The sequence below is a fragment of the Kogia breviceps genome, chromosome 3 (assembly GCF_026419965.1).
Source record: "Kogia breviceps isolate mKogBre1 chromosome 3, mKogBre1 haplotype 1, whole genome shotgun sequence".
NCBI classification, from domain to species: domain Eukaryota; kingdom Metazoa; phylum Chordata; class Mammalia; order Artiodactyla; family Physeteridae; genus Kogia; species Kogia breviceps.
Genome location: NC_081312.1, coordinates 175,493,036 through 175,504,160, shown reverse-complemented (window position 1 = coordinate 175,504,160; position 11,125 = coordinate 175,493,036). Strand labels below are relative to the sequence as shown.

Here is an 11,125-nt window from a genome sequence, read left to right as displayed (position 1 = left end):
GAGACACTCACTGGCGATTCAGCTTGGTCTCAGGAAGCAGACAACCAGCTAGGAAAAAAGTGTGGGGTCTGAGACCAGGGTACAAGCTAAACAATTCCCTCACGGATCAGCACATATCAGCTTCCAATATCAGCAACATGTCTCCAAGTCTCTTGAATTAATATTAAGAAAGGCTGCACCATTGAGAAATGGTTTCCAGTTGTTTAAACTTAAAGAAGAGTTAGTTTGTTGAAATACATCTTTGATCACAGATAAGTTATTGAATTTCAATAGTTTTTGGTGTTGGCTAATTCAGTGATTAGTTGATATTTGTTCAATGTTTAAGAACAAGGGATATACACGAATTTCACTTTTATGTCATTAGAATTTTGACCAACAATTGATGTTTGACTTTAATTTAGGAAGCAAAACTTAATTACTGATGATTTGTTAATCTTCATTTGCTTGGAAATTGTCTGAAAACTGCTAAATACTGCTTTTAGGATAGAATCTTGAATGATTGGAACCAGTTTGTTAGAAAAAAAAAATCTGAGTCTGGTTTATGTATGAAATAACTAAACCATTACATAATTGTTTGGCTTCCTTAACAATTGATTTTGAATTGTCATATGTTCTAATTTCTACACACTATGGAAATCGTCATTAATATAACCAATACAAAGAAAAAAATCTAAAACTTACAAAAATGATTTAGGACTGTATTTTGTCATGATATATATGAATACAGCTCATGGTAAAGCTGAAATTTAGCAATCATCTAGTTAATTTATGTGTACAGATAAATTATCTGGTTGTCAAATACATAATCCAACCAATATTTCATTTTCTATTTTATACACGTGACTTTAATGATCTGAGCATTTTACATTCAAGTCGTTTGCACCTGAAGTCTCTAATTAATTCATTTTTTCCCCATTATACATTAAACTGATAACTTAATTGGTGAGATATAAGGAATGGTATAAAATGGATTATAGATCATTAATTGCTCATTTTAAATGGGTCTTTATCACATCAGTTACCTTTGACCAGGCAAAATTTTGCACAAAAAAGTTTGTCTCTGTTCCCCAACAATTTCCCATCCTTCGCCCTCTCTCTGTCCCTTCCACCTCCTCAAGTTCTCTCCATTCATATTAATTACTCAATGTCATGAAACTTTCTCTTCCTTCCACCAACATTAGCTCTGACACCCATTCAAAGGTATAAATTACTGATAACAGCTGAGAATGTGAGTTTTCTCAGTAGTACTTGAACTTTACCTACGTTCTAACATTTAAGCTAAAAATTTGAAGGCATCAATAAAGGGTAACGGAAGTATTTAGGGAGGATACACTCCTTGCAATTGCCCTTGAAATTGTACCAAGCAGCAAGTTGCCTACTCCACCTGTGACTAAGGCAGGCAGGAATGCTGCACAAACCCCTTCTTCGCATAAAACCCTCCTTTGTTTTACATAACCAGAAACTGTTTATTTTAATCATTTATATATTTGTTTCTGTTTTTCCTTCGTTCTTGTAAGGGAGAGCATGGCACAAGGTACACATAACTCTTTTATGCAAAATCACAGTCTCTAGATGCCATTTCAAATGATTAATTTTATTTCACAGCATTAATAAGAATAATACCTTACTTTAGGAGGTTTTTTTCACCAAGTTAGTTAGTGAGAAAAATAATTAGGTAATCACTAGTTCCTCAGTGGAAAATAAATTATGTAAGAGGCAAAATATCACTAGAAAAACAATTGGGTAGCCCCACTCTAAATTGTCTACAGTACAATGTACAGTATGCAAATGTTCATTCATTTGTTAATTTTAGAGGACAGCATTTCATTGGAATAATTGAAAACAGCTCATAGCCTGTTCTGTGAAGAAACAAAACATTGTTTGTGCTAGTGTCAAGTAAGTTAATTATGTTTTGTAATCTTCAAATGGAGCATATAATTGATTTATGAAATTCTGTTGTCATTGCATTTATCATTGTTAGTAACCAAGAATTCTAGTAGTTTCTTATTATTCCCAATGTATGAAATCAGCTGGGTATTCTATGTTTAAAAACAATTCTATTCAGAAGACTTGTACTATAATAAAGTGAAGAATTTAAAACAATATATTAAAATGTGTTAAAACCACTGAAAAGATCACTTTTATAAAATATTCCATTTATTGTAGTAATAATTTTTAATTCAGTAACACAACTACGCAACTTTTCTGTATTATTTGTAGAATTTTCATTAATACCACTTAAGATCTATGGCTTACATGCAATTTTTATCTGTGACATGAAAACTATAGAATTTTAGCTGATCAACATTCTTTTACTCTGTTATTTTTAGGTCTTTATAATTTTTTGAGAAATTTTCTGAGGCATTGAACCCATTGCCAAATATTTAGCTGAAAACAAAAATGTTTTCAAACAAATGTAGATTTTAAAAAAGCAGTAAGATTACCTCACTAACTCCCACCACCAGCCCTCCAACCACCACCAGCACTACACACACTTTTCTTAGGATATTCTGTATCATATACAGCCCTCCGAAAGCAAGACATATTAAATAAAAAGAACACTATTCCTAAATTCCCAGTTAATGTAAAGAATTATAACTTTTGAACTTCCTGTATTTCAATATTTATTTTCAACACATTCATTGCTCAGATGACCTTGGACTTCAGTAAATTCTGTATATTTGATAAATAAATGCAAGTGCTTATCTTAATTATAGGTTTAAAATTGTTAAAATCTTTAAACTGTATCTATTTCTCATAAAACAATTAAGAAACAATATCAGACTTTTAAAAGGGAAATTTTAAAATTTCATTTCATTATTTAAGTGTTTGATCATGCTTGGTATCCAGTAGACATAATCAGAAGAATAGTTAATAAAGCAATGGATTGGGAAGGGATTGCTATAGAATATAAACTGTATTACTTTTTAATATTTTAGTACAAAAATAAGGTTTTAGCAAACTTTTTAATATTCTACTACAAAAATAAGGTCTTAGCAAATAACTTACTTTTTAAATTGAATGTTCTTAAAATGACAATAGAATTATAGTAAAATGAGGTTATTTGCTTTGCTGCTTCCTGTGATTGTACGTACCTTATTTTAGGCATTTACATTTTTATTCTATTAGAATGAAATACTTGAATGTATTCCATGTGCTAACATATAACAATTCTAGCACTAAAAATATGTACCTCAAAATGTAAAAACTGCAGATATTTGAAACTTGAGGTATTCATAAAACAAATAAGGAACATTTAAAATACACTTATTTCAGTGGGTTGAAGCGATTGTGACTTATGATGTAACACAGCAGGCAATTCTAAACATAAAGAAGTGCCTTAAAAGTCTTCAATAAATTAACAATATTAAGATTTTGAAAGACAAAGAGATCAATAGGTAATGTTAAAAATAATAATGTAGTTTTATAAAAATTGTCTAAGTTGACTACCATATATTGGACATTTCTGATTTAGTTTTTTGCATTCCTAAGAACTATCTTGCCAAATATTTGCTCTGAAGGTAATTAAGTATCTTTCTAAATGGATTTTGAATCAAACATAAGAGTTCTACTTAAAATTTGCCTCTTTTTTTAATTCTAAGACAGTGATTGTATGCCTTCTTTTACAGGGTAAATCTATCAGAGATGCTTTTCTTTTTGAATTGCATACTGCTTTGCACTATTTTACACATGAAATGCTGCAAGTGGGGTACCTTAACACAGTGATCTTTATTCTACACTGAAAATTAAACAGTTTATGGATTTAGGAAAAGAAACCCAAGTTTCTCTTAAGAGTTTAATAAATGCTTTGCAATGTTAAAAAAAAAACAAAGTAGGCCTTAATACCTAATCAGTTGCATTCAGTGGCTAGACTTAAGAGTGGATAGAGTATCTACCAAACTACAACTTCCAACTTTTATTCCTGAAGAAAGTGATCCTTGAGAGATGAGAAAGTTACTTATTTTAAGTTTTATTTGCCCTTGTATTTGTCTGTCATAAAATATCCTTTTCTAAATGGCTTTTGAGTTTGCACTTAAAAAGAGAAAAATTATGATTAAATTAAAAGAAACATGGTGCATTATATGTAAGCTTTCCCACAAAAGAGGGAAGCACAAAAGACTTGAGTAAACCCAAGAAACATAATATAAGCATGAGACTTATGGACAATGCTCAATTTAAATCTCATATATTGTCAAACGACAAATGTCTATACCAGACTGTGAATACTTTAAAATCTCCTGCGGTCCTTTTTATCTGTTTCAGAACCGCAGCTGCAGTGTTATTTGTGAACTAGGCCTTATAGCTTGTTAATATTCTTTACTTCTTAATTTTGTGGAATATTCTAAAACCATCATAGATAGCCCTCTGAATTTGAATTTCTGACTTTAGCATCGATCTCCTTGTGTTTCAAAATCACAAAAAAACAAGAAGATCACCATAACTAAAGATGTCAAGATTAAAGTTTGAGGTTAGCCATCGAGCTTTCTCTTTGGGAAAAGAGTTTAACCCTGAAGTAATTCGAAATCTGCATTTTAATGCAACTTTTCTAACTGAAGAATACAAGAAACTGGGTGGTTTCCCCCACCCCCGGCTCCCCCCGTTTGGGAAAGACATGTTTTCCTTGTGGAAATCTGTAATCTGAAAAACTATTTATATAAAGGAGCAACTGTTGGAAATAACATAAATGTTATTTCAAAATTTAAAGGCCGATTAATAGTAGTGGCGATAAAAGAGCCGGGTTACGAGGTCCAAGGCAGAGCGGCAGGTGGGCCTGCGCGTGCGTGGCTGGCGGAGCGAGTGGATTCCAGGACCCCGCCGCCGGCACGGGAAGATTTTCGAAGGCGCCAAGTTTGGGTGGCGCGTCTGATTTACTGCGGGGTCTGAGTTATCCGAGCACTCCAGGGGCCGGTGGCACGCACAGTGCTGTGTCGTTAGAGTTGACCACGAAAGGAGGACGCAGTGAGCCGGGGCGCACAGGACTGAAGACGTTTCTTTTCTAGGTGCAAAGCCAAGGAAGCGCTGACCGAAACGCCCCGGGACATTGCGGGGTTCAGTTACCACTGCGGTGATCCCAAGTCCACACATTTACGGGCTCCGCTGCACCGGCCTGTAGAAGCCCTGGCTTCCAGCCTCAAGCCACCACATCCCTGCACCGGGAAGGAAGGAGGAGCGCCCGGGAAGCAGGAGGCGGCGGTGCTGGCTCGCCGCGCAGCGCGGCGCGGAACCCGACGGCGGGTCTGGCCGCTGTGCCTCCTTGGCCGCGGCCGCCCTTGCACGGGTCCGCGCGGGGAGCTGGGCCGAGACCGGCCGGAGCCCCCGACGCACGGCCTCCCTGCCCGGCGTCTCCCCCCGACTCGTCCCTAGAGGCTCGGGGGCGGCGAGTGCCGCGCACCTAGCGGTGGGGTGCGGGCGCCGGGGAGCCGGGGGCTCCTCTAGCGCCGGCGAGGACGTCACTCTGAGCGAAAGACAATGTCAAGTGCAAGTGAAGAAAAAAAGGAGAGGAGTACGAAGTAAATGTAACCCAGGGCGCGTTGGACACTCTTACAACGGACACTCAGTCGACGGAAACCATCAGTTGAGGGTCGGGGGTGAGAAAACCTGATTCTCTTTCCTGAACCGCCTCCCACTGCTCCAGAATTTAACCCCGAAGGAGCTTCGAGACACCGCCCGCACCGTAAATCCCTGGGACTCGCACCCCGCAGACGGGCGCCCCGAGGCTGGCGCTGGCGCGTCTTTCCCTCCGGGCCCGCCTGAGGTTCCCGGCCGAGCCCGACCTCGGCCGTTCTTCCGGCTGCTCCCGGGAGAGGCCTGCAGGCCTGGGCCCGGCGCCGCTTCGGGTAGCAGGGCTCCGGGTTGGCCGGGGACGCAGCCCGGGCGCGAGCGCGCGGACGAGGCAGCGCCACTCCCGCCGCCGGGCGCAGGTGGAGGTGCTCTGCGGGCCGCTCACCCAGGGGCCGAAGGCGGGCCGGGCCCCCAGTTACCCGGGAAAGGTCTATTTTCGGGCTGCCCTCCCCCGCCCAGCGTGCGCCCTCCCCTCCTCCCCTCGGGTACAGCTTGTCTTTTTCGGTTTCTTTCCTCGACGCTTCTCGATTCCTCCATCCCTTTGCGGCACGCGCCCACCACCGACCCCGCGGGCGAATTGGAGGGCTCTGCGTGCCCCGGGGGTGTCGCCGCGGGCCCCGGGGCCGCCTCCCCTAAGGGCCGCGGACCGAGGGGGAGGCCGCCTCGCCGCCGGGAGCAGCGCGGACGGGAGACGCGCGGAACGTCCAGGACGGGGAGGGGGCCGCGCCAGCGCCCGGGCCCTGCGTCCCTCCCCATCTGTCGGACCAAAGCTGCTGAAGCTGCAGAATTGCGCTGGCGCCCGTCCACCGGCGGCAAACAAAACCAAACAAAACGCGGCGAAAGGAAAAGCGAAATGGCGCTGCTGAAAATGGAGCCTCGGCCTCTAGGACGTCTTTCTTCCTCTCTTACTTCGTCTACTTTTGTGTTTCTAGTCCTTCAACGCCCCCCTCCTCGGCTTTCCTCCCCGTAATCTCTACCCCATCGCCCCTTTGCTTTTCTGGTTAACAGCCTCCTTCCCTCGCTTTTCCTTCTTTTCTTTCCCCTCTCGGTTCCTCCTTCTCCATTTTGTGTCACAGGCGCTTCTCTTCTCAGTTCCCTTTCTGGGCTCGCGCTCCCCCGCCCGTCTCACTTGATGTTTTCCGCCTGTCGGGGAGCGGGGGTGGTGGGGACGGCGAGGCTAGATAGCGAGTGGGTTTGGTAGAGACAGGTTTTATTTAGAACCCAAACAGCTCGTTTCATTAGTCGTGCGCTCGCCCTGCGCCCTCGCCCCACGCGGCTCTGCGCCCGGACTCGCGCGGCGCCGTCCCACCAGCCGGGCGTTACCGCCCGGGAGGAGGCTCAGGGCTTACGCAGAAGTGAATACCTTTTTATATATTTTAAGCTTAGAATATCGTTTTTGCAGTGTTCGTGAGCGTGGCATACTTTGGATAGGTGGATCTCATTTTCCCAAGGGACTTCCAAAGACCATGTTAAGAGAAGCGTGCAGAGAAGACAGCAATATTAATCATTTTTTCTTGTTTTCTTTTGAGCAGAGGGCACCCCAAGCGCTAAGATACTTATGTTTTCAAGGCCAAACTTTTTTGAAAATGACTTTTTCTTTTACACTCATAGTTGACTTTGATCCTTTAAAAAAAAAAAAAAGAGGGTGAACTCTTTAAAAAGAGACCGATGCTTTTGAATACATAACACCCCCCAATTGTGGTTCTCGGATAGTTTCTCTAGACGCATTATGATTTTGAAGTTCAAGGTCTCTAAGCGCTCTTCAGTGAAACAGTGGGAAATATGTTGCTACGTTAAAGGTAAAGCAGAAGGTGATATGTCCTGACTGTGCTCAATCTCAGTAGTAGAGAGTGTCGGGTTTGTTTTTGCTTTTTTGGGGGGGGTAAGGGGGGGTTGGGCAGAATTTGCCTTGGTTCTGTTAAAGAACCAGCTGCAGGAAGCTATTTCAAGTGAAGAGCTTCAGTCAATACAAATCTGAAAGCAGTGACATCATTTTTTGACCTGAGTTCGTCTTTTAGTCATGGTAGAAAGGTTAGTCTCCGTACAACATTGGAAAATAAAATGATTTTCCTTCCCAGTATGTTTATTACCAACTACATTTCACTTTATTCCCAAATCTTCTGGCCAGTTTCACCTCCTCTAGTGGTCTGTCAGAACCAGATCCTCCAGAAAAAGATACAAGTGCTCCTCCCTTATGTGATTCTGATGCTCCTGGGATTATTTGAAAAGATTTCAAAATTTTACAAGGAGAATCTGTTAAAAAATGTCTCAGGTTAGTATTCTTTGAAAGAATTTTAGAGTGGTTCTTTTTAAAAATTACCTTCCTTGGTTTTCATTTACTGCTTTGATTAAAGTTAGGTTATGTTCATATCTTTCAGACTATTTCTTTATGAAAGAAAGGAGAAAGGAAGTAGGTCTTGGCAAGAACTAAAACCAAGGGAACTAGGCCTTATTAAGAGCCTAAATCTGTGAATTGCTATCCTCATGATACGTTTCTCAAATTGAGTTTTGCATGTGTTTTTCTCTGACTCAAATAGTTGACTTTATGTCTTTTAAAAACAGGTTTTCATCCAGGCTTCTGCTTCTTTGTTATGCTTTTCTCCTGGGAGATGAACAAATAAAATGAGTCTCACTGGAAGGGTAGGGAGATTTTTTTTTTTTTTTTTCCAGACAAGATTTCTAAAAATAGGCAAAGTTAGAAAGTTATAATTACCCTTCATTTTAATTGGAATGATTCATTCAGTACTTAATACCAAGTTAATCCTATTAAGATGTTATTTCCTGCTCAAAGGAGATAAATTAAGGCACAACTCAGTTTATTTTAGATGGACAACTTTGTATATAAGCAAGTGGGGCTAGAAAAAAGTACCATATATTTAGATATCTAGATGTATACTACTAGCAGTGTTCAAAGCCCACTGAGGCAGTGTATTGGGGAGGAGGGTATAAATCAGACATGGTATCTGAGGTTGAAGAGTTTACAGTTTATAAGGAGGGATTAATTCCTTCTTTATTTTTTGTCATTTAAAAACAAACATTCATATGGACAAAAATAAAATTAGATCTCTACCTTACTCTACACACAAATTAAATTTCAGATAGACCAAAAACCTAAATAAGAAAAACAAAACTTTAAAAATATTGGAAGGAAATATAGGAGAATATCCTTATGACCCTGGTGTAGAGAAGGATTTCTTAAGACATTAAAATGCACAATCCATAGAGGAAAGGATAAATTGAATTATGTTAAAATAAATCATATATATATGACAAAAGACATCATAAAAGGACAAATGGAGACAATATTTCCAAGACATGTACTTCACAGAGGATTAATATTCAGAATGTGTAAATAGCATATAAAGAATTAAATAATTTACATATGAATAATTATGTAAGTAAAGGATATGGGTGAGGGTATACACATGTGAAGTGAAAGTATAGTGCTATTACCAGGAAGGATATATATTGACTTCAAAAGTGATTTCCTTTTGGAGAAAAGGAAGGAGGGGAATAGGAAGGAATCCAAAGGGGGTATCAATTCTTTATGAAAAGATCAGAGCCACCTATGGAAAGATGTTAACATTTTTGTTGTTTGTATTTTATCATAAGATTATTATAATTGGACTTACCTGGTGGCACGATGGTTAAGAATCCGCCTGCCAATGCAGGGAACACAGGTTCGAGCCCTGGTCCGGGAAGATCCCACATACCGCAGAGCAGCTAAGCCTGTGCGCCACAACTACTGAACCTGCGCTCTAGAACCCGCGAGCCACAACTACTGAAGCCCGTGCACCTAGAGCCCGTGCTCCGCAACAAGAGAAGCCAGCACAATGAGAGGCCTGCGCACAGCAATGAAGAGTAGCCCCTGCTCGCTGGAACTAAAACAACAAATTAGAAAGCCCTCGAGGAGCAACAAAGACCCAAAGCAGACAAAAATAAGTAAGTAAATAAATAAATGTATTCAAAAAAACCAGATTGTTATAATTTATTTTAAAATCTCTGGGACTTCCCTGGTGGTGCAGTGGTTAAGAATCCGCCTGCCAATTCAGGGGGCACGGGGTCGATCCCTGGTCCAGGAAGATCCCACATGCTGCAGAGCAACTAAGCCCGTGCACCACAACTACCGAAGCCCGCACACCTAGAGCCTGTGCTCCGCAACAAGAGAAGCCACTGCAATGAGAAGCCCGTGCACCACAATAAGGAGTAGCCCCCACTTGCGCAACTAGAGAAAGCCCGTGCGCAGCAGCAAAGACCCAACGCAGCCAAAAATAAATAAATAAATTTATTTATTTTTTTTTGTGGTACGCAGGCCTCTCACTGTTGTGGCCTCTCCCGTTGCGGAGCCCAGGCTCCGGACGCGCAGGCTCAGCAGCCATGGCTCACGGGCCCAGCCGCTCCGCAGCATGTGGGATCTTCCCGGACCAGGGCACGAACCTGTGTCCCCTGCATCGGTAGGCGGACTCTCAACCACTGCGCCACCAGGGAAGCCCAATAAATTTATTTTTAAAAAATGTCTAACATAAATTCCTAGTGCAAAAAAAAAAACAATGACACTTCTTTTTCTTAGTAAAAATCTTTGTAGGATGGTATTCACATATATGATGACAAAGTAAACACCATTCCTTAGTATTTTTCCTCTACTGTATTTGTTATATGATGTTCACATCACAGAGATTTCCCTAGTTTGGTGTTTCTCTGTTGTAAGCTTATTTGTTTTCTGAGTACCTTTAGTGAGGAGAGAAACATGTTTGAAACTATGAATCAGCATAAGAGCATTTATTCTTATATGATGTCATCATTAAAAATACTTTTAAAAGGAAGTAAATTAAAAACCTTCCACACCATTATAGAAACACTTCTGAAAAATCAGTCTCAGGCCTAGCATGCAAGATGTTATTTTGGCACGTCTAATTTTTTTTGTGCAGATTGAGTATCAGGAAATGGTATTTTGGAAGTATATATGTGGTCTCATGTTCTCATTTTACATGGCAGGAGTTCATACAATGTATATTTCTACCATTGCTACTTTTCATTAACAGAAGTTTTGTTTGCTTGTAACTTTCCCAGGGACTATTCATATCTCGGCAGCACTGAAATGATGTGATACTTCATGTGCTTTGAGACTTTCTGTTTGTTAGTATTAGGCCAGCAAGCATGGGGAAGCAACATGGCTATTGTTTCGCTTACTCATGTGTGAGCTGAGTGAGGGGCATTCCCACATCGTACGAGCTCCTGCCATATGCATTGGTGGGCGATGCCAATACAACCATGTCAGATGAAAGTGCCACGAGATGCATCACTCTTTGGGCACATATGGATCCTGCTAATTATGCCAAAGTAACCTTCTGGAAGTTCTAAAACTTTACTCAAAAACCTTTTATGACTCCCTTTTGCCAACAGAATTACAGCCCAAGTCTCTTCTCTGGCATTAGAGGCCCCTGTACCCTCATTACACTTGCATTTCCAGCCTCATTTCCAAAGACTACTGAAAAAAAATGTCTTTTAGCTGCTGATCTGTATTATTTGTACTATGTTTATTAAAAAGAGGGGTCTATACTCA

The 11,125-nt window shown here is 40.9% G+C and overlaps 1 protein-coding gene across 1 annotated transcript; it reads left to right on the top strand.

Moving 5' to 3' along the window:
* Positions 1-4,447: 4,447 nt before the first annotated feature.
* On the top strand, positions 4,448-11,125 carry LOC131753059 (collagen alpha-2(I) chain-like). The gene is made up of 6 exons (XM_067030634.1): positions 4,448-4,513; positions 5,114-5,530; positions 5,636-7,593; positions 7,691-7,834; positions 9,175-9,504; positions 10,633-11,125. Exons 1-3 carry the CDS (start codon positions 4,448-4,450, stop codon positions 6,530-6,532), a joined length of 1,380 nt encoding a protein of 459 aa, XP_066886735.1. The 3' UTR covers positions 6,533-7,593; positions 7,691-7,834; positions 9,175-9,504; positions 10,633-11,125.

What these genes read in the sequence shown, in the direction of transcription:
- LOC131753059 (XM_067030634.1), top strand. Translation starts at nt 4,448, where the DNA reads ATGTCAAGATTAAAGTTTGAGGTTAGCCATCGAGCTTTCTCTTTGGGA. An exon ending in GAAAAGAGTTTAACCCTGAA is followed by an intron (nt 4,514 to 5,113) that starts GTAATTCGAAAT and finishes ACCGGCCTGTAG; the next exon opens with AAGCCCTGGCTTCCAGCCTC. An exon ending in GTAAATGTAACCCAGGGCGC is followed by an intron (nt 5,531 to 5,635) that starts GTTGGACACTCT and finishes CCACTGCTCCAG; the next exon opens with AATTTAACCCCGAAGGAGCT.